Source organism: Rattus norvegicus, chromosome 1 (assembly GCF_036323735.1).
Source record: "Rattus norvegicus strain BN/NHsdMcwi chromosome 1, GRCr8, whole genome shotgun sequence".
In the NCBI taxonomy this organism is placed as follows: Eukaryota; Metazoa; Chordata; class Mammalia; order Rodentia; family Muridae; genus Rattus; species Rattus norvegicus.
In genome coordinates this window covers 253758552-253782257 of record NC_086019.1, presented here as the reverse complement: position 1 = coordinate 253782257, position 23706 = coordinate 253758552, and the positions used below count along the sequence as shown (strand labels likewise).

General features: G+C 41.9%; 2 protein-coding genes across 8 annotated transcripts in view; one reads left to right on the top strand and one right to left on the bottom strand.

Moving 5' to 3' along the window:
* The window catches only part of Slf2 (SMC5-SMC6 complex localization factor 2), a 62599-nt gene that overhangs the window by 12320 nt on the left and 26573 nt on the right, over positions 1–23706 (bottom strand). For 3 of the 7 annotated variants that reach the window (XM_017589590.3, XM_006231550.5, XM_039088085.2), the window contains 5 exons: positions 18599–18674; positions 12369–12513; positions 6096–6198; positions 5491–5667; positions 3991–4088 (listed from right to left, as the gene is read on the bottom strand). In XM_017589590.3, coding sequence (XP_017445079.1) covers positions 3991–4088; positions 5491–5667; positions 6096–6198; positions 12369–12513; positions 18599–18674 — 599 coding nt within the window. Of the gene's footprint in view, positions 1–3980; positions 4089–5490; positions 5668–6095; positions 6199–12368; positions 12514–18598; positions 18675–23706 lie in introns of those variants that run through there. The other 4 variants (XM_006231551.5, NM_001134612.2, XM_039088080.2 and 1 more) reach the window with 3 other exon arrangements.
* Positions 12509–17516, top strand: LOC134484062 (large ribosomal subunit protein eL21-like). Its single transcript, XM_063280436.1, has one exon. It carries the CDS (start codon positions 14679–14681, stop codon positions 15159–15161), a length of 483 nt encoding a protein of 160 aa, XP_063136506.1. The 5' UTR covers positions 12509–14678; the 3' UTR covers positions 15162–17516.

Genomic DNA, 23706 nt, shown 5'->3' with positions numbered 1-23706 from the left:
CCTAGCATTTGGGAGGCAGGGCAGGCGGGTATCTCAAATCTGAGGCCAGCCCAGTTGGAGGACAGAGTTCTAGGATAGACAGAGCTACTCAAAGAAACTATTTCAACTTTCCTCCAGCTCCCTCCACCAAACACCACCAAACACCACCACCACCACTACCACCACTACCACTACCACTATCATCACCACCACCACCACCACCACCACCACCACCACCACCACCACCACCACCACGAAAGAAACTGCCTAAAGCTCACTAAGAGCCTCTGTTGCTAATCTTGTTGACTTACTGAGAGAAAACCAACCTATTTGAAATAAATAATCTTATTAAAGGATAAAAGTGAATTCATTTTTGTGTTATGGATCATCTACCAGCAGTTTTCAACCTGTGGTTTACCACCCCTTTCACAGGGATCACGGATCAGAGAGCCTGCATATCCGACATTTGCATAACAATTCATAACAGTAAAAATTTAGTTATGAAGTAGCAACAAAAATAATTTTATGGTGGGGGTCACCAGAAATAGAAACTGTATTAAGTGGTCACTGCATTTGGAAAGTTGAGAAGCACCGGTCAATACTGATTTATATACTAAAAGTATCAAGACAACAATAATCATGTTGTGAACTGAAATAATCAGTTCCTTACTTAGGGTTTTACTACTGCGAACAGACACCACAACTAAGTCAAGTCTTACAAAGGACAACATTTAACTGGGGCTGGCTTACAGGTTCATTATCATCAAGGTGGGAGCATGGCAACAACAGGCAGGCAAGGTGCAAGCAGAGTTGAGAGTGCTACCTCTTTATCTGAAGGCTGCTAGACAATGAGGGTTTTAAAACCCACACCCGCAATAACACACCTATTCCAACAAGGCCGCACCTCCTAGTAGTGCCACTCCCTGGGCTGAGCATATACAAACCGTCCCTTTCTACACTCTGGCTCCATAGGCTTGCTCAAACACATGAGTTTATGGGGGCCATACCTAAACATAGCATAATTCAAATTGCATTTAGTCCAGCGCCCAAAGTCCCCATAGTCTATAGCAGTCTCAACAATGTTAAAAGTCCAAAGTGATTCATCCAGTCACTTAACTGTAATCCCCAAAGCAAGACAGGAACCCAGCAGGACAAACTCCAGACTCTGCATCTCCATGGCTGATGTCAAAGTGGTCTTCAGATCTCCAGCTCCTTTTTCATCTTTGTGGACTGCAACAAACTTCTTTCTCCTGGACTCATTCCACTCCCCGACAGCAGCCTTCCTTGGCAGATGTCCCACGGCTCTGAAATCTCTAACATCTTGGGGTCCCCAAGGCAACTTCAGCTTCACAGCTTCTTGTTTCAATGTCTGGGATCCACACATGATCTTCTGGGCTCTTCCAGAGGGCTGGCCATCACTTCTCCAGCTCTGCCCTCTGTAGCGCTCTAAGTCAGGTTGATCCACTCCACTGCTGCTGCTGTCCTTGGTGATCATCCCATGGTACTGGCATCTCCAATACTCTGGGGTCTTTAACTGCATCTAGGCTTCACCAGTAGCCTCTCATAGGCTCCCTTCATGGTGCCAAGCCTCAACTCCTCTGCATGACCCCTTTAGTCTTGGGCCACCTACTGCAACTCAGGCTGCACCTTCACCAATGGCCTTCCATGGCCTCTCTCAATCCTCAGCTGGTCTTCACGACGCCTCATGCCTTCAAAACCAGTACCACCTGGGTGACTCTTAACATTACCAAGTCCAGCTGCAGCATGAGGTAAATCTTGGAATATGAACACAACTTCTTTGTGCTCTCAAAAAACACTTCCCAGAGTTTACTTCAGTGATACTGGTCTCTTCTTAATCACCACTAATTTCTTAGCTACAGCTAACCAACATCCATTGTCCCAAGTAGTCTCTTCTATTCTGGACTCTAAAGCCAAAACCACATGGCCAAAGCTGCAAAGTTCTGCTGCTTTTTGGGGCTGGAACATGGCTTCCTTGTTCTATTACATTATCACTTTCTGTTTTCCAACTCTCTCACTGCCTAAGCTTGTCTGTTCTAGAACTTGCTCTGCAGACTGACTTTGAACTCAGAGATCTATAGGCCTGTCTCCTAAGCACTGGGATTAAAGCTGTGGTCAACCAAACCTAGATTTAAGTTTTTCTTCACCTAGAATTTGTTCTGTTCTAGGCTGGCCTTAAAATCAGAGATCTTGTCTTTGTATCCTGGGATTAAAGGCTTGTACTACTGTAGAGAGCGGCGCGGCGAAACAAAGATGGCGCCAACATCCAGCCTTGTCTGGATATAAACGACTTACTGCGCATGTGCAGGCTTGTCCCCTTGCTAGGGCTCCCTCTAGTGGTGAACAGCGGTACTGCACATGTGCAGTTTATGCACCAGGTGTCAGTTGACCGTTAATATGCTAATGAGGTGATTCATTCTCCGCCAATCCCTGGAGGACAAGTAGTGGGGTGATCCAAGCCCCACCAATCCCTGAGAGATAATTAGCATAATGTTGTCTATATAAGCCGAGCGATTTTGCTGCTCGGAGTCCCTGTTCAGAAGAGCTGTAACACTGAGAAGAGCTGTAACACAGTAAAGGCTTGCTCGCAGAAGAATCCTGTTGCCGCGCGTCGTTCTTGCTGGCGGGACATTGGGCGCGCGACATACTTCCACGTCTAGATCTAAACTTAGCTGTGTAGAATCTTGCCCCAAGGTCATTACTGCCTTAATTCAATTTAATATCCTTGAACACAGGATTCAGCTCCATTTTACTCCTTGGTACTTTATATCTTTCCTTTCTTAGCTTGCCATGCTTGTTTAAAATGCTTTGTATGAGACTGAACCAGAGAAAAAAGTCTATGATGGGCATTTCTGAGACTTCCTTTGTTAATGCAATAAATCTGAGTCTCTTCACTTCAGCCTCGGGTAGATTCTTTGGACAATGGCAAAAAGCAGCCACATTCTTCACCAAAGAATTCCTCAGCCACAAGAACAGTCTCTTGGCCATATACTAAAATTCTTCTCTGAAATCTCTAAAACTAGGCTTCCACAGTTCAAATCACCCCCAGAAACAAAGTCTTCCTTATTCTTACTAGGATGGCCCATTAAGCCCCACTTAAAGCATTCTACTGCTTTTCATATCCAAAGTCCCAAAGTCCACATTCTTCCAAACAAAAGCATGGACAGGCCTATCACAGCAATACCCCAGTTCCTGGTACCAACTTCTGTCTTCCTTTATTAGGGTTTTACAGCTGTGAATATATACCATGACCAAGTCAAGTCCTATAAAGGACAACATTTAATTGGGGCTGGCTTACAGGTTCAGAGGATCAGTTCATTATCAGTAAGGTGGGAGCATGACAGTATTCAGGCAGGCATGGTGCAGGCAGAGCTCAGAGTTCTACATCTTCGTCTGAAGGCTGCTAGTGGATGAGGGTCTTAAAGCCCACTCACTCACACACACCTACTCCAACAAGGCCATATCTCCTAATAGTGCCGTTCTCTGGGCTGAGCATATACAAACCATCACAATCAGGATTTCTACACCTTTCCCTCAATAAAAGAACATTCAAAGAAATGATGAATAGGGGCTGGAGAAATGGTTCAGAGGTTAAGAGCACTGACTATTCTTCCAGAGGTCCTGAGTTCAATTCTCAGTAACCACGTGGTGGCTCACAACCATCTGTAAAGGGATTTGATACCCTCTTCTGGTGTGTCTGAGGACAGCTACACTGTACTCACATACCAAAAATCAATCAATCAATCAATCAATCAATCAAATCAATCAATCTTAAAAAAAAAAAAGAAAAGATGATGAATAGAAACAAAAGTCCCAAGGTGCACATGGTAGCCTAGGCTGGTAAACTTAACATTCGTGGGAGGCTGAGGAAGAAAGACTGTTGAGTTTGAGGCCAGACTGGGCTACATAGTAAGAACCTGACTCAAAGTAAGAACTCATTTAACTAGGGTCAGCATTATAAAACAGTTTAACATTTATCTCACTTTTCAATACCTTCCACGAGATGTCCAGTTAGGGACTAGCTGTACCAACCACAGAAGGTTATGGGGATGGCTGGAAAGTTCATTTATGCCCAAACAGAGTTCATGAACCTGAAAAAAAGAGAACCAGCTCAGAATCAGATCTACATAACTTCTTGCCTTAATATAAATCACTAAAAAAGATTTCTGAGTTTTAAAAACACAGGTCATTTAGAACCTACTACAGTGACCATAATACATAATACTGTAAACTGGTAGTATGTTCTACTAGCACGCCATGTCACTCCCATGTTGTTGCCAAACCTTGTCTTCGTTTGTACTTGGTAGTATTTCTTGAAAGAATTAAGTATTCTAATCCCAGTTTTCCCATGTGTATATAATAACATATACACAAGACCAGATATGTTCATGACCTGAAAATTCTTGCACTCTTGGATCCTGTTATAGTATTTTTCTTTTCTTCTAGTGACAAAGCCCAGCCTTATACCTGCTGGGCAAGTATGCAACCACCGAACTCTCTCTTAATTATGAGAAACAACAGCTGCTTCAAAATAAGCTAATGATAAGGGAAGTAAGCACTGGATGTAGTCAGACAAGATACGTTATCTCCTGGTAATCTCTGGAGCCTGGTCAGCACTTTTCTGGGCTCTAGTGTAACCAAACCTTGGTCTAAAAATGTACCTACAAAAAGGCCTAATAAATTATCTATGTGCAGCCCCCACATGGCTAATTATGTCCAACTCAATCCTGGCTGCAGGTATGGCAATCATGTCGGTCATGCTTAGAGGCTGTTTCAGAAAGGCCATCCTTGAAGGCCTCAGATGATATCACTGTAGCCCTGCTATGCTAGTCATGCCTCCCTGGCCACCCTTTATCTTAATTTGAAATAGTTAATTAGAACCTGAAGTGTTACCACATCTACAGTGAATGATAAGGCAGCCCAACATGGACAAAGGTATTGATTGGGTTGCTAGAACCTGTAAATGCTGAGACACAGTAAATCCCTCCAAAAATGTTGCAATGACAGTTACTTGATGGGTGGTAGTGGGTCACACCTTCAATCCCAGCACTTGGGACGAAGAGACAGGTGGATCTCTGTGAGTTCCAAGTCCAGCCTGGTCTTTAGATCAGATCCAGGACAGCTAGGGCTACACAGAGAGAAACTGTCTTGAAAAACAAAAATAGCTGCTTTTAGAAAACAAAAAAACAAACAAACAAACAAAAAGAACCCAGTTATTAATTTAATGGGAAACAGTTCTGGCCAACAGGGCCTTCCTCACTATCGTTCTTAACTGAGCTTAGAATCCCTGAATTCTGAATGCATATGAAAACACTGTGATGCAGTACAAGACCCTAACACCCAGGGCTTTGTAGATCGTCCTGTAGCCACCGTGTAGCTGAAGGTGACCCCATTAGCTCTTCAACTTCCTGTCTTTACTCCTAAGTGCTAGAATCTAAGGTATGCACCACACCACCATCTTGGCTGCAACATCTAAATTTTGAGAGACATTACCTTTGTGTTCCAATCTCTGATATTTTTCATGAGATTTATCAGGAGGCTCTGAAAGTCTACTAATGGAATCTGTTTAAGCTCTTTTTCCAAACTCATTTTAAACAGCATTAAAATCAGCAACATTATTTCTCCATCTTGGTAACCTTCTGGATGTATAGATGTACATAAGCCTAGGAACTGCCAGAAATGGACAAAGAACAAAATTACCTCAGGAGTTAGATTATATTCTTGACAGAAATTCAAAAAAGGATCACACAGATAACAAGTATCAGATGTCTACAAAAGGCACGAATAAAACATAAATAAAACAATGAAAGGATTAGCATTTTCTTCTCCATTTTCAGTATTATTGACTGAATTCAGCAACTAAAATGTTGCACGCTGCAATTACTTGGTTACTAAACTACATTCTAACACTTTAACTGTAAAATTCTGACCCGAAGGTCACTTTTGTTGTATTAAAACAAAAATAAGAGAAAAATGCATGTATAATGGAAAAATAATTGCAAAGACATTTCACCTGGTAAGAAACCAGTGGAGTTTCAAACAATTAACCACAAAACTGGTTCTGGCCCCTTGCTAAGTATATACAAATTCTCTCCTACCTTAACCACATTTAAAATGTTGGTTTCAGGAAGAGCTGAAAATACTGGATTATAAGATGAATCTTCACTTCCTTTTCCCCCCAGTGTTTTCTGTGTTTCAGAACTATTGAGAAGAAAATAAAGCATGTATTTCAGGATCATTGAGAAAGCAGTATGGAGTCAATACTCACTGTAGGAAACTCTGCACAGCTACACTGAGTCATGTTCTAACAATGCAGCCCAGGCAAGGCCCAAACTTACATTCGCCCTGCCTCAGCCTCTGGAGAAACTGGGATTACAGATGCATGTCACTGTACCTAGCTTAGTTGTCATTTGAAAAGGTTATGTTCCTTAATGTTCTGGGTGTCAGAAAACTATGTAAAACTGCGTGAATATAACAGTAATAACCTTATGATTACTACAGATCCTATGAGTGACCTAAATAAACTACCAAAGTGATATAGGGAAACAAGTATAGGAGATGGGTCAGTGCTATGCAAGAAGACCTGAGTTCAAATCTCCAACAACCATGTAAAAATCCAGGCATGCCGTGTTTGAAATTCCAACACTGAGAGATGAGAACAGGCATATGCCAGGAGCTCACTAGCCAGCCTAGCTCAAGGATGAGCTTCTGGTTCAGTGGTTCCTTAAGGCAACACAATGGGAAGTTACAGAGGAAGATACTAAAGCTCCTGCTCTGGCCTCTGCATGCACATGCACAGAGGAGTAGGTCCAGGCACACTTAATGTGCATGTGTACACAAAGAATAATACATACACTTTTGAGTACACACACGTACTAATTTTACACATCTGAATTTAGTAAAGGTTCCTAAAAAAAGAAAATGCATGAACATGGCTTTTTTATTTTAGTTATTTGTGTATGTGTGGGTTTGTTCACACAGGTACAATGCCAATGAAGGCCAGAAGGGGCATAGAAACTCCTGGAGATAAAATTGCAGACTATAGGGAACCAAACTCAGGTCTTTTATAAGATTATGTGCTCTTTCTTAACCACTGAGCCATCTCTGTAGACTCTGCATTTGACTATGTGACATATTTTTGCTAAAAAACAAAAACAAAAAAACCCTCAACAACCACCATCACTACCCAACAACATTCATTGGGCTAGGAAAAAAAAAAAAAAAAGAAAGAAAGAAAGAAAAAACCCATTAAAATGTATTAAAAGTTTTGACCTCCCAAGTGGGTTCTTTTAGCCACTTGCTTCCTCTTTCCACAGCTACTACTGTGAAAGGACTGGCTTCAGTCCTTCCTTCCATGAACATTTTATGTATAAAAAGCAAATGTGAACATGACCCTGTGCTTTGAGAACATGTATCTTGTCTTTGTGACTAGGTCCCGACAAGTGCTCTTAACAAATGAAACTCTCTTCATGCAGATAAGGTGACTCATGAAGATAACCATAACTTAATCTGTGATTAGAGGTTTAAAAATTAAGTTCCATCCAGAGAGTCTAGAGATCAAATTGATCATCAAATGGCCAATGTTTTCATCCACCATCCTTGTATAATGCTACTTCGAAGTCTTAAGTTGGACTGGAGTGATGGCTCGGTGCATACTGCTCTAAGAAAGGACTGGAGTTTGTTTCCCAGCACCCATAGTAGGTGGCTCACAACGACCTCTTACTCCAGCTCCAGGAGATCAGACCTCTAATTCAGGCCTCTGTGTAGGTGGCAAACTCAACATATCTGGTGTCAGAATAGGACGTTCATTCATCCTTTCACAATGCCACTTACCTGTTAGCAATGTACCTTTAATCCCCTTCCACACCCTAGTGTAAACAATTTCTCTTTCTTTTCTTCTGTGACCCATTAACTTTATTTAATAGAGGCTACTTGCATGTGCATGAGTCAGGGTTTACTTCCTGGGCAAAGCCGTTACCAGCGGCCACACAGAGTAAGATGACAAAGGAGAGGAGTCTCCTTGCAATCATACACTGCCTACCACTCCCCAGGAGAGGCAGGTCCTTGTGAGTCCTGCACAGGCAAGAGCACTGCTACGTTTACAGCTACGACAACCACAGCAAGCCCAGAAGACAGCGATTCAGTGGTTCTTCCCAAGCTCTAGTTCTCACACTCCTGTCCTCTATCTGCCACAGTCCTTGGGCTTTGGAGCACTTTTTGGTTTTGAGATAGTTTTATTCTGTAGTTCAGGCTAGTCTCTATACTTTGTGGTGATCCCCCTGCCTTACTCTCTCACATGCTAGGATTACAAACATGAAGCACCATGTTAACTTTAAAAAGAGAGAAACAAAAAAGAATAAACAAAACAACCAGAAAGCAAACAGGGTTAACTATAGCAGTGGCTATCCCGGAAATTACTATTTATCTAAGCTGGACTTAAACACCTCCCCAACTCTATATAACTTTCAAGAATTGCTTCATTTTTCTATTCCTAACTCACTTGTAAAATGGGAATGAACTACTAGTAATATCTGTAGTTAACTAAAGAAAGATACTGGGGCTGGAGAGATGGCTCAGCGGTTAAGAGCACTGCCTGCTCTTCCAGAGGTCCTGAGTTCAATTCCCAGCAACCACATGGTGGCTCACAACCATCTGTAATGGGATCCGATGCCTTTTTCTGGTGTCTGAAGACAGCTACAGTGTAATCATATACATTAAATAAATAAATAAATCTTAAAAAAAAAAAAGAGAAAAGAAAAAAGAAAGATACTGTATCAAACCCTCAGCTGTCTGACATACAGCAGGTACAATATAAGACTTCCCAGTGATGCAATGATGGGAAAAATAGGCAGATCAATTTGGTAACAACAAAAGGCTAGAGGACAACATAAAAAATTGGTCATTGGCCTAGTAATTCCAGCTCTTAAGTTTACGTTGGAATACCTCAGTGTGAGCTTAGACTGAGGTAACAATGATTCTTGTCTCGAGACGGGGAAGAATAGGAAAAATAAAAATAGATCAGTAACACTGTAAACTCAAATATATGATGTATATGCACAGACATTTCTTCTAACAGTGAAGAATTTTGGAGAAAAATGCTAGAGAAGAAATAGCTATGAGACAATTAATTGAAAATGGCAGATATATCCTCTCCCATCCCCCAGGTTAGCCCTGGCTATCCTGGAGCTAGCTCTGTAGACCAGGCTGCCTGTCTCCCAAGTGCTGGGATTAAAGGTGTATCCATCAGTGCTCGGGGTAGAATGCTCTCAGGACTCAGGTTTTAAGTTTGTATGTAGAAGGCTCAGGCAGAACAGCCAGCTTTTCAAAGTCCTCTGAGCGCCATGCTGGCTCTTCATTACACTGCATGCTTTTCACCTGCTTCCATCTCCCCAACCACGACGAACCGTTGTCTAGTTCCTCAACCACAGTCAAACAATCAAGACTGTACTTTTGAAGTTGTTTTTAGTTACGTGTATATGTGGGCGCAGTGCCCAAAGTCAAGAAGAGAGCACTAGATCGTGTGGAGCTGGAGCAGTGGCTGTAAAGAGCTTCACGTAAGGTTGGCAACTCAACCTAGGAACTCTGTAAGAGCAGCAAGTGCTCCTAACCACAGAGCCAGATCTCTAGAAACCCCTCCAAATTACATGGCTAAGTATTATTCACGTTTTTATATTAATGCAATTATTCAATTGTACTATTGTACATGCTTACTACAATTAATTAAAAATTCATATGTATATGATATATAAAATTACTACATACTGTTCAGTTTACTAAAAACAATGTAGTTGATATTTAAAATGTTTATATATGTATTTATTGTTGTGCGGATGAGTGTATCCCTGTGTAAATATGTCACAGGAATGAGATACATCGATTCCCTTTGAGCTGGAGTTACAGCTGTCAGTCAATGACCATGGGTCCTGGAAACCAAACTTCGATCCTCTATAAGAGCAGTACAGACTCTTAACATCACTTCAGCACTTTAATTGTTTGTATTATTTGGAAGGATTAAGTATTTTTAAATAGGTAGTTACCTGGGTGTGGTGATGGTGCATGCCTTTGAACCCAGCACTTGGGAAACAAAGAGACCAACAAATCTTGTGTGATTTCAAGGTCAGTTGGTCAACCCAGCAAGTTCAAGGTCAGCCAGTGTCCTCAGAGTAAAACCCTGTCTACGGAGGTTAGTGGGGGGTTGGTGGGTGCGTGGAAAGAGGTATTTAGGTGGTTGGGTGTAGTGGGACATACCTACAACCCCATAACTCAGGAGTCAAAGGCAGGAGGATTTGATCAAGCCCTATTGTTTCAAACCACAAATAGAAAGTTCTAATAATATAAGGAGATTTTTGGATAGGTGAGGAAGGCACTGTTTCTTCTATTTAAATTATTGGAGTATGTCCAATTTTGCTGTTGAACAAATTTTTTGATATGAAGTTCACCTAAGTAACAAGGGGGTCCACTTTTGGTGGGGAAAAAAAACATGCAGAAATAAATTTAATTTTGGACACACCATGTTATAATAATTTGTGTTTTCCTTATGAGCAAAGATGAGTGCGTGCTTGTAATTTAAGATTTGCTTTTCCTGGGGCTGGGGATTTAGCTCAGTGGTAGAGCGCTTACCTAGGAAGCGCAAGGCCCTGGGTTCGGTCCCCAGCTCCGAAAAAAAGAACCAAAAAAAAAAAAAAAAAAAAAAAAAAAAAAGATTTGCTTTTCCTTCATTTCCTGCAGTCAGTTCATTCTTCTGCCCATCTTAGAGTGAATGCTGGTATTTACTTTTGGCCCTTGTCTGTGACCAGTCTGGTTCTTGCTCTTACTTGTGTCCACACTCCATATCTTTTTGTTCCCCTCCATTTTGAAAGTTTTCTTTGACATTACTTAAAATCATCTTTGCCATCAAAACCTCAAAAAATGTAATCAAATTCTCATTTCCTTTCATAGAGGGTTTTACTTTACACATAAAACCATCTTCTCTTCTAGAATAAAACAATTCTGCAGTTTCTTCTATTACTTACTTTCACTGAGTATGTTGAAATCCATGATCTGTCAACTTGAGGAATGAGTCCATTTCCCCCCTAAATGGCTACTGAGCTTTTGAAGGCCCTGGAAAACACCCTCTCCTAAGCTACAACTTTAGTATATACTAAGCACCGGTGTGTATTTGTGACTTCTTTAGACCTTTATCATTGGGAAATATTTTTCCCATTTGGTAAAAATCTGCTGAGGACAGTTTTCCCTCATAATTCTGATTTTTATGCATTTCCAATCAGTTGCACAGTCCAATTCCTTCCAGTAACCTCAAACCCTGCTGACGCTCTGCCCCAGACCTGAGCACCCATGTTGGAATGCACAGCAGACTTTCCTTTGCCATCGTTTTGCCTTTAGTGATTTATATATACACATTTCTAGTTAGGTTTATTTCTAGAAAGTTTTCCCCTCCTGTCACTAAGAAAGTCCCTTTCTGTGGCATACTTTTAACTAGTTCCTGATCAGATACAGAAAGGTTATTTATTGGCTTGGCTTTCTAAATTTTATACCCTCGTATCCATACAAAGTCTATTTGTCATAGTCTCTCAGCTGGTTCTTAGGCCTTTATGCATAGACTGAATCATTTATCAAGTTATTTTTTTACCAAGTTCTTTCCAATTTTTATGGCTTTCCTACTCTCTTACTAACTGCTTTGACCAATAAATATCTACATATGATTTTTTAAAAAATTAAATTTATTGAGAGTGCAGTAGGGTATGTAGGTGGGCAGTGAGTGAGTCTGGATATATGTGCCAAGGCCCTGATATAGACAGCTTTGGGAGTCAGGTAATACTCGTAGGTATAGGTTATCTATTGGGGCAAGGTTATCAGGCTTGCATGGGAACTATATCTTGCTGGCCTAGCAAAACAAGGTTAAATAACAACGAGAAGCCTTTAAAACTCCTTATAGGATTGTTTCTACTATTTCCTCATTAAACATGATGGTGACTTTTACATTAGTGCAGGTACTAAGAATGTAGGCTATTTCAAGACTGATTTCAGCTTTGAATTTATTAAGTTGAGAATGAATACTGAATTTATTAAATCAATTATAATGACAATGAAAGAATAGCAACCATTACAAATCTTTCTGAGCCCAGCTTTGTGGCATACACCTTTAATCTCAGCACTGCAGAGGCAGAGGGACACAGAGGGGCACAGAGAGGGGCACAGAGAGGGGCAGAGGGGCGCAGAGGCAGGTAGGTTTCTGTTAATTCAAGCCAACCTGTTCTACAGAGCATGTTCCGGGACAGGGAGGACTACAGATTAAGATACTATCTCAAAAAAACAAAAACAAAAAATACCCAAAAGATCTTTTTGGTATTTACAATGTGAAGAAAACTTACATTAGACTGTCCTCATTAAAGTCTGGCTGAAGAGTCTCCAGAGGAAACAAAGCTCCAAAACCAACACCCATGTTGAAGAATACAGCTGCTATATCAGACAGTGATGGGATCCAGGGCCAAACGGGAGAGTCACTGAACGTATCTGCTTAACACAAGGAATTATTTTTATTCAAACCATACAGTCTTAAAGCCACATTGAATAGTGAAAATCCATCTGAGGTAGTTGAATACGCTTGTCCTAGGGAGTGGCACTATTAGAGTGGCACTATTAGAGTGGCACTATTAGAGTGGCACTATTAGAGTGGCACTCTTACTTTAATGAAAAGGAGCAATCTGAGAAAGAAGAAATACAAAATATATGGTTCAAGTATTAAAGGGCACCAAGAAGTAGAATGGAGCTGAATCCTATGTTCAAGGAGATTGCAGATTAAGGGAGTTGACTTTGGGGCAAGACCTCACCCAGCTAAGTTTAGGTCCACGAATGGTGGTTCACACCTTTAATCCCAGAGCCATACAGTTTTCTGAGTTCAAGGTCTATGTACAGAGCAAGTTCCAGGACAGCCAAGGTTAGGCAGTGAGGGAATTGAAAAATGGAAAGCTGATAACAGAATGCAGGGATGTGGTGAGGGGCATGTTGCAGCCTCAGCAAACAGCAGAACTTGGCAGCTTTAGCCATGAGGCTCTGGCTTTAGAGTCCAGAATAGAAGAGACTACTGGGACAATGGATGCTGGTTAGCTGTAGCTAAGAAATTAGTGGTGATTAAGAAGAGACCACTATCACTGAGGTGTAGGATGATGTCACAGGTGAGGCAGGCACAAGATAGAAGGAGGCCTGTCATTGGATGACGAACCTGTCATTGGAAGGAAGGGCGGGAGAGAAGTTTGAAGGAAGAGGAGGAGACTAGGACAGAAAGGTAGAGACAGGAGAGAGGGAAAGAGAGAAGCTGTGGCAGGACAATATGGCAGGTGACGTTAAGATTCTGCTCTGTGTATTTACAGGTTGTTATCAATGTTCCTAAGGGATGGATGGTATCTTTATATGTTTAGGTGGGCAATCTTATCAATTGGGTCAAAGATGTGTGTGTGTGTGTGTGTGTGTGTGTGGTTTTTTTTCCTTTTTTTCAGAGCTGGGGACCGAACCCAGGGCCTTGCACTTGCTAGGCAAGTGCTCTACCACTGAGCTAAATCCCCAACCCCATGTGTTCTTTTATATGACGATTTGAGTGTAACAAAGTGTGCAGCAGCAGGAGACACTGGGCCGCCTCAGAGTTGGAATGTGTTTCCGCCAAGATATCTGGCACATACCTTGGGGTACCACGGTGCCGGACCTAGCGGGATAAAAGACAACCCTACTTTATTTATTTTTATATTTTTACAACAACAGATGGCGCCCAACTTCATGAGGAAGCCGCCTGGGCTGGCAGGCTGTAGGTCCCCTACTGTGTATTAAGTAATGGCAGCTCAGAGAGTTAGAGATTAAAAGCTGCTTTTTAAAGAAAGTTGTTTAGAAAGTCTTTCAGGATACTCATATTCTTTTTAACGTGGGCTTCACGGGAATTTTGGGTTGAAATCCTAGTTAGACAAGCTATCTCTTAATCACAGGTATTAAAAGGTGAGTAAGTTTGTTTTTAGAAAGAAGAGAGTAAAGAGATTACCTGAATCAGGTGGGGATTTTCATCCACGGTTCAGAACTCAGATAGGGAAAAATTAGTCACTACCTCCAAGTAGAGAGTTGTGATGAATGTCTGTAACACCAGGGAGAGTGAATGCAGGCATATATTGTAGAAGTTATTAAGGTTAAAGAAAAAATGTGGCTCCGGGTAGAGAGCTTAACAGATTGAGATATTTTGGGCAAAAGTCCTGGTTTGATATGTTGCTTATTGATATTGGAATTGATAGAAGGTATTTGGTTTGTTTTATGAATTACCCTGCTAAAGGCCATATGGTTGATGCCGGCTAGCGAGGGTTTGTGGTTACTTTTGATATTTGCCACAACAGGAAGCTCAGATTCTCTTAATGTGGGCTCCACGGGAATTTTGGGTTCATTTCCTGATAACACAGAGTACAAAAGCCTATCAGGCTCATTGTTTAGCTTACTTCCTTTTTAAAAAATTGTTTAGTCTTCATAATGGGTGTGACTTTGAGTTTTATGGTTATATTATTACTCTGGGAGAGAGTTCAAGATACAAACTTTTCTGGTTTCATACTAAGGAACACAGTATTTTGGAAGAAAGATTTTGTCTTTGTGTTTTTAAAAAGTGTGCTTAGGGCCTTTCCGCCGGGGCAGCCATCTTCCAGTAAGTCGCCAAAATGACGAACACAAAAGGAAAGAGGAGGGGTACTCGGTATATGTTCTCTAGACCTTTTAGGAAACATGGAGTCGTTCCTTTGGCCACATACATGCGAATCTACAAGAAGGGTGATATTGTAGACATCAAGGGAATGGGCACTGTTCAAAAAGGAATGCCCCAGAAGTGTTACCACGGCAAAACTGGAAGAGTCTACAATGTCACCCAGCATGCCGTGGGCATCATTGTAAACAAGCAAGTTAAAGGCAAGATTCTGGCCAAGATGATCAATGTGCGGATTGAGCACATCAAGCAGTCGAAGAGCAGAGACAGCTTCCTGAATCGGGTGAAGGAGAACGATCAGAAGAAAGAGGAAGCCAAAGAGAAGGGCACCTGGGTTCAGCTGAAGTGCCAGCCGGCGCCACCCAGAGAAGCGCACTTTGTGAGGACTAACGGGAAGGAGCCTGAGCTGCTGGAGCCCAGTCCATACGGACTCATGGCCTAATGGACACAAAGGAAATAAAGGACCCGGACTGCAAAAAAAAAAAAAAAAAAAAAAAAAAAAAAAAAAAAAGTGTGATTAGGCTCTGGAAACCTCACAGAGTCATACCAATAAGATTTGATAGACCGCCTGAAAAACTGATTCAGGAGAATCAAACAAAAAGATATCTCAATTCTAAACTTTTGTCTTGAGAGTTGTATTTTGCAGAATGTGCCTACTTGGATTCCTGATCCCAAGGACTTTCAGCTGGGTTCAGTCAGGACACATCAGCTACAGAATTTGCTTCATTCTTCCTACCTCCTACCCCCAAGGATATCTCAACGCCCATGTACAGCTTGAAGAAGTTATGGAGGAGTCGTCGCCCCAATTCCCTGGACTTTGGGGGGGGGGGGGGGCTGAAAGTGGTTATTCTAAAGTTTTTATGAGGAATTTAAAATTGGTTGCAATTTAACAGGGAGGAATTAGCTAGATTGAATTGTACAGCCATAATCTCATTTGGTAACTAAGCTTAAATCATATCTTTGTTTGGGTACAGAATTTATTTGTCAAAAAAGTTTAAAAGTACAAGCCAGTCCTTCTGTTGTTGTCATTACAAACTTCTGAGATGATTACACCTGTGAGTTAAGATTCAAATAGCAAAGTCATGGTTCTGAGTTTGGGAGAGTACTTTCAAGATAAAATTTAGGATATGGAGACAACAGTTCAGATTACCTTATATAGATAGATGTTTTTTTAAAATGTCAGGTATTCACAAAATTTGAGACTTTAAGAGTTATTTATCTTTTTTTTTGGAAGCTGGGGACTGAACCAGGGCCTTGCGTTTGCTAGGCAAGCGCTCTACCCAACCCCAAGTTATTTATCTTTTGTTGAGACATATCTGCTCCTAACAGTTCCCCTTTGGCGGATTTAATGAAGAATGTGAACATCTCTACCTCCAGGTGAGGTGATACTTTGTGACTAGGCAGCCACTGGACAAAACTGCCTGTTTCATCTGCAGACTAATACTGTCCAGGAAAGGACAAATTATGCAGAATAGTTGACTGATAAACCCTGCCAAAACAGGGTGATCAGCCCTTCGAAATCTGCATTTCAAGAGTCTGTCAGTTGATTTTGGGCCAGAAGGCTGAAGACTTGTGCTTACGTGTTGCTAACAGTGGACTGTGCTAGTGGAGTTTTGTCTCTACAACCTCTCAGTTCTGGAAGCCATGTTAGGCTTTCTATGTGTATAGATATTTGGTCATTCCCAGATTTCTGACGGGGTTGAAGACATTATAGTCTCATAGTCTATCAGGCTGTTTAACTCTAAATATACATATTTTATTGGATTATAATACAGATTTTAAGCCCTTCTTAACCTGGAATGGATAACTAAATGCTCTGTTTAACTGATATAGTGTTGGACTGGGTGTTAGATATAGTTTGTGCTCTTAATTACAAAATGATAATAGTTGTGCTCAGCTTATATTTGAGAGAAAAGTTTTTTTTTTTTAATTAGACAAAAAGGGTGAAATGTAGGATGATGTCATAGGTGAGGCAGGCACAAGATAGAAGGAGGCCTGTCACTGGATGAGAAGGAAGGATGGGCCGCAAAGAGATTTGAAGGAAGGGGAGGAGACTGGGACAGAAAGGAGGAAGAGACAAGAGGGAGAGGGAAAGAAGCCATGGCAGGGGATGTTAAGATTCTGCTCTGTGTATTTACAGGTTGTTATTAATGTTCTTAAGAGATGGATGGTACTGGGCTATGTATGTTTAGGTGGGCAATTATATCTTACCAATTGGATCTAAGATTATTGTGCTGTGTGTTCTTTTATGTGACGGTTTGAGTGTAGGAAAGTGTGAGGTGGCAGGAGACACTGGGCCTCCATGGAGTTGGGATGTATTTCCGCCAAGATATCTAGCAGATATCTCGGGGCACCGCGGTGCTGGATCTAGCGAGGTAAAACAATACTTATATTATTTTTATATTTTTACAACAACACTGAAGTAAACTCTGGGAAGTGTTTTTTGAGAGCACAAAGAAGTTGTGTTCATATTCCAAGATTTACCTCATGCTGCAGCTGGACTTGGTAATGTTAAGAGTCACCCAGGTGATACTGGTTTTGAAGGCATGAGGCGTCGTGAAGACCAGCTGAGGATTGAGAGAGGCCATGGAAGGCCATTGGTGAAGGTGCAGCCTGAGTTGCAGTAGGTGGCCCAGGACTAAAGGGGTCATGCAGAGGAGTTGAGGCTTGGCACCATGAAGGGAGCCTATGAGAGGCTACTGGTGAAGCCTAGATGCAGTTAAAGACCCCAGAGTATTGGAGATGCCAGTACCATGGGATGATCACCAAGGACAGCAGCAGCAGTGGAGTGGATCAACCTGACTTAGAGCGCTACAGAGGGCAGAGCTGGAGAAGTGATGGCCAGCCCTCTGGAAGAGCCCAGAAGATCATGTGTGGATCCCAGACATTGAAACAAGAAGCTGTGAAGCTGAAGTTGCCTTGGGGACCCCAAGATGTTAGAGATTTCAGAGCCGTGGGACATCTGCCAAGGAAGGCTGCTGTCGGGGAGTGGAATGAGTCCAGGAGAAAGAAGTTTGTTGCAGTCCACAAAGATGAAAAAGGAGCTGGAGATCTGAAGACCACTTTGACATCAGCCATGGAGATGCAGAGTCTGGAGTTTGTCCTGCTGGGTTCCTGTCTTGCTTTGGGGATTACAGTTAAGTGACTGGATGAATCACTTTGGACTTTTAACATTGTTGAGACTGCTATAGACTATGGGGACTTTGGGCGCTGGACTAAATGCAATTTGAATTATGCTATGTTTAGGTATGGCCCCCATAGACTCATGTGTTTAAAGAAGTCTATGAGGGCCAGGGAATGGAATGTGGTGGCTTAAATATGCTTGGCTCATCCAATTAATGCCAATTAACATCAGTTGGCTGAAGCTGAGCCCAGTAGTGTATCCTTACAATCCCAGCAGCACTTGGAGGCATGATGGGAAGAGGATTAAGAATTCAAGCCAACTCAGGTGACAAAATTAGTTTGAGGATAACTACACAAGACTATGTTAAACAATAAGAAAACTTAAGTATAAATAATAATAATTTAATTGGGTAGTTTAACACATAGATATATTTTCAACTATTTCTACTGGCCCTATAAAATAACCCGTTATATATTTTTTGAGGGTTAGAACCACATGAGTGCCTGGTGCCATGAACCCCCAGCAACTTGAGTTTCAGAGAGTTGTGAACTGCCATGTGGAATTGAACCCGGGTCCTTAACCATTGATCCATTTCTCCAGTCTTCACGTGTTAAAGATGAAGGGTTGTCATCTGTTAATATTGTGTTCAATCCCAAGTACCAACAAAAATCAAAGCAAACAAAATCACAACTTTAACATCAACCAAATGAGAGTATGTAACAAGCAACAGTGCATACTCCGAAACTCATACTCACCATTTCTAATAGTGATTTCCATCAATGTACTTAAAATCTGCACTGACACAATACAATCTGTGTGAACCGACATCATCTGTCAAAAACAAAATAGGTATTAGAAAGGAAAGTTTAGTATTTGCTAGGTCCATGTGAAGCTATTTTGAGTCTTGTCATGAGAACTTTCCTTTTCTTTTTTCTTCCTTCTTTCCTTCCTTCCTTCCATTTTGGGTTTTTCAAAACAGAGTTTCTCTGTGTAGCTCTGGCTGTCCTGTCTTGTAGATCAGGATCTGGTTGCCTCTGCCTCCCAAGTGCTGGGATTAAAGGCATGCGCCACCACATGCAGTTTTAAATATTTTTAATTCTAGCTCCTTAGGTGCCTAACACAGGAAAATTGTGAATTCAAGTCCAGCCCGGGCAAAGCAGCGACATCCCACTCCCCAAAGGGTTTCTCATACACTCCACTAAAAAGGGCTTTCATTACATGGGCAAGCAAGCAGACCAACCCCTTACCAATGGGTATACAAAAGTAGATAAACAGGGGGTTGAGCACAGGTCTAGTTGCAAGCCTCTTTCCATTCTAACAGGCTACCTGGTTTCTGTTGTTTCCTATTTTTACAACTTCTACCTGTAATTAATAAGTAAATAACACTTGAAACAACAGCACCACTCAAAATTAAATGTAAAGGAGGGGCTTGGAAGATGACTGAGTTGTTACCGTGTTAGTAACAAGTATGAGGACCTGAGCTCCATCCTTAGTATCCAACAAAAACCCAAGTATGGCTGGTCATGGTGTGCATGTCTTTAATCCCAGAATTTGGGAAGCAAAGGTAGGCAGATCTCTTCTGAGTGGAGGCTAGCCTGGTTTACAGAGTTCAGGCCATCTAGGGCTATATAGTGAAACATCATCTCAAAAGACTTTATTTTCCTGTGTATGAGTATTTGCATTTATGTCTGTGTATGACACACATGCAGTTCCCATGAAAGCCAAGAGTGCATCAGATCTCCTGGGCCAGCCACAGGTTGTTGTGTTTTGCCATGTATACGCTGGGAATTGAATCTGCGTCCTGTAGAAGAGCACCCAGTGCTCTTAACCAGTGGGCTGTCTTTCAGCCTGGTAGGTGTGTGTGTGTGTGTGTGTGTGTGTGTGTGTGTGTGTGTGTGTGTGTGTGCGCGCGCGTGCGTTTCTAATTCCCAGCTTTGGGGAAACAGAGACAGAAGAAATCCTGGAGCTCACACTAGATAATAGTGTAAAGACTCTGTCTCAAAAAACATAAAGTGGAGAGCAACTGATGACACGCTTGTTAATCCCAAGCCAACACATGCATACACATGCCCATCTGACCTAATAGAAAAAGAATAAATAAAGAGTGCTTCTATGATGATCATAATTGGTAAGGTGTTTGCTGTTCAAGAAGAGAACCTGAGTTCAATCTCTAGAACTTATGTTTAAAAAAAAAGAAGCCAGGTGCGGTATTATGTGTATTTAATCACGATACTAGTAAGGCTGAAAGAGGTGAATTCCTATAACTTGCTGAATATGGTGATTTTAATGAAAATGGACCCCAAAGGCCTATAGGGAATAGTGTAGTTAGGAGGTGCCTTTTGGATGAAGTGTGTCATTGGGGGTGCGTTTTGAGGTTTCAGAAGCTCAAGTCAGCTCCAGAGTCATTCTCTTCCAGCTGCCTGCCAATCTAAATATAGAATTTCCAATTCAGATGGAGAAGTGTTTCTTCTCCAGACAGCTGTCATGCTTCCTGCCACGATGGACTAAACTCTGAACTTGTTAAGTCAGCTCCAATGAGATGGTTTCCTTTTTTACAGTTGTCACTACATGTAAGCACTCATACACAAAATAGAAACTGACTTACAGATAAATAATATACCCATACATTTTTAATTAGGTGAGGGGACTTGAAGAATCTGGGTACATATAGCCCCAGCTGGACTCCAGCTAGCTATGCATCTAAAACTGATTAACTCTTGAGCCTCCTGCTTCCATCTCCTAAGGATATGTTTATAGGTAGAACTGCCATACCTAGCCACCTTCCAATTTTCTTTTAAGGAAGGGCTTATCTTGGCTTACAGTTTTAGGAGATCATCCCATCACTAGAGAAGGCATTGAAGCAGGTCAGCTGGTTGGTCACACTGCACCTACACTCATGAAACAGCACGCAGTCATTTACTTTTTGAGACAGGGTCTCGTGTTTTCTAGTTCAAATTCGCATGCTGAAATCATCCTAGTGAGAGGCCAGGCTCGCGCTCTCACTGAACCAGGAGCTCACTATCCCCCTAGATTGAGTAGTCAGCTATCTACTGGCCCCTGCCCTCCTGCTGACACTGTTGGGATCACAGACATACACCACTCTGCACAGCTTTTAGGTGACTGCTGGGATCTGAACTCAAGTCCGCATGCTTGTGAAGGAAGCACTTTACCCACTAAACCATCTCCCCAGGCACAACTAAGGTACCAAAGATGTTTATTTGTCACCAGAGACAAAGGAAGAACAGTAATTAGGTATTAGCTGCCTTCAAGGACAGGATAGGAAAGCCAGATGATAGTGGCGTACTCATTTAAACAGCACTCTGGAGGCAGAGACCAGCAGACCTCTTGAGTTCAAAGCTAGCCCAATCTACAGAGTAAGCTCTAGGACAGCCAGTGTTTAAACACCCACTCCCAACCCCGCACAAAAGATAGAACAATCAATGTTCATTAGTAGTATAAACTGGGTGCTCCTCTAACCTGTCTTCCAACGGCAGGAGCTTATGCCATCGCCCAATGGCTGCCAGGTACAATACATTTGGAGCATTTCTACTATTGCTCCCAAAGTCCTTCTGGGTATCAAGGGGCACTCCCTCTCTCATTCCCTCTCTGTCTGATGCCCCCAATCTGAAATAGCCTTTTGCTCCTCCTCCTCCTGCACTAGGTATGGTGCATAATGTGACTGTGGCATTCCTTGGTTGCCACCAGCCAAGGTACTGTTTTATTCTAATAATCAGGGTATTAGAAAAGCGAAGAGTCTTACGTTCAGAATGACTAGTAACTCAGTAAAAATTTAAAGTCTATTGATACTTAGGTGAAATCATTGTACTTTTATCTAGTCCAGTGCTTCTCAATCTTCCTAATGCTGCGATCACTTAATACAGTTCCCCATGTTGTGGTGATTCCCAATCATACGATTATTTTCTTGCTACTTTATAACTATGATTTTGCTGTTAGGAATCTGAATGTAAATATGATATGCAGATGGTCATAGGCAACGACTTCTGTGAAAAGGACCCCTAAAGGGGTCATAACCCACAGGTTGAGAACCATTGATCTAGTCAACCTTTTAACAAAATATAGGAATTTAAATCCCAAGACAAATAATCCAAGCTAAAAAAATTGGATGAGGATGGTGGTACACATTCTCAGGACCAGTACTGAGGGCAGCTTAGTCTATGTAGTGAAACTCCTGTCTCAGAAAATTCACAAGGGCCTAACTGGTTCTTTGGAACCCAGAAGGCACGCGCGCATGGACACGCATGGAGACACACACACACACACACACACACACACACACACACACACACACACTAAAACAAAAACAAAAAACCCAACTGTAAAAATGTTTGTAGAACATACACTACTTCAACTGCTATCCTTTTCTTCTACCCAGAACCACAGACTAACCACAATAAATTTAAATCTAAACTATAAGGAATAACCCAAATTCTGCTCAGCCAGATACATAGCTTAATGTAAAAAATAATCTACTTTAAGAACGTCTTGGCTGTATCTGTGTTAAGCTCTCCTACCAGGAGAATGTAATACTCAAAGACATGTTCTACATAGGTGGAGATGTGGGGTGCATCTCGAGGAGGTGCCAGAGACCTGGGATAGGAGAGGTGCTTTAGAACCAATGAGGATGACCTTAGCTGTGACTCACAACATTGGAGAAAGAAGAGTCCAACTCCTGTAGTCAGGAACCTCAGTGGAGTGAGTGAGAGGGAATCCAACCTACTCACAAAACTTTCGGCTCAAAATTTACCCTGTTTACAACAAATTCAGGGACGGGGATGGAGCAGAGACTGAGAGAATGGACAGCCAATAACCGGCCCAACTGGAGATCCCTCCCTTGGGCAAGCACCAATCCCTGACAGTATTAATAATACTCTGTTACGTGTGTAGATAGAAGTCTAGTAAGGCTGTCCTCTGAGAGGCTCCACCCAGAAGCTGATTCAGACACCCACAGCCAAACAATGGATAGAGCTTGAGGACTCTTAGGAAGGAATAGGAGGAAGGATTGAGGGCCCTGAAGGGGAGTCCTGAAGAGGGTCCTGAAGGAACTCTATAGGAAGGCAAACAGTCTCAACTAACTTGGACCCTTGGGGTTCTCAGAGAGTGAACCATCAACCAAAGGGCATACACAGGCTGGACGTAGGCCCCCTGCCCATATGTAGCAGATGTGCAGCTTGGCCTTCATGTGGGTCCCTAACAACTGGAATGAGGGCTATCCCAAAACCTGTTGCCTGTCTGTGAGATATGTTCTAGCTGGCTGCCTTCTGGCCTCAGTGAGAGAGAATGTGTCTAGGACCCCAGAGATCTCATGTACCAGGGTGGGAGGATACCCAGAGGGACTTCCACCTCTCAGAGGAGAGTGGGAGTAGGGGATGGGGGAAGGGATGCGGTGATCTGGATATAAAGTGAATTTAAAAAAGAAAAGCACATATACAATAAGACTGCCTATGGTTAGAGGCTGGTTTAAACAAATCAAAATATAGAAACCAAAAAAATACAACAAAGCTATTAAAAAGGACGATAGTTGTATATTGAAAGGAAGATACTCACTTATTTATTATCAGAATAATCTACAGAGCAAATGGACTTGTTCCATTTATGCTTACTGACTTGGTTTTTTTTCTTTTGCAGTATTGGGGACTGAACCTAGGACAGGACCTATCCATTTAGTAAAGTACTCCAAACTGCATCTCCAGCTCACATTCATTTTCAATTGGCTTGAACTTATGACCTCCTGCCTGACCCCGGGGGTAACTGGGATCACAGACATATTCCATCAGACCCGGCTCATAGTCAATTTGTTTGTTTTGAGACAGGGTTTCAGATAATTACAACTGGCCTGTATCTA

Excerpts from the sequence above, each read along its gene's own strand:
- LOC134484062 (XM_063280436.1), top strand. The coding sequence starts at position 14,679 with ATGACGAACACAAAAGGAAAGAGGAGGGGTACTCGGTATATGTTCTCT.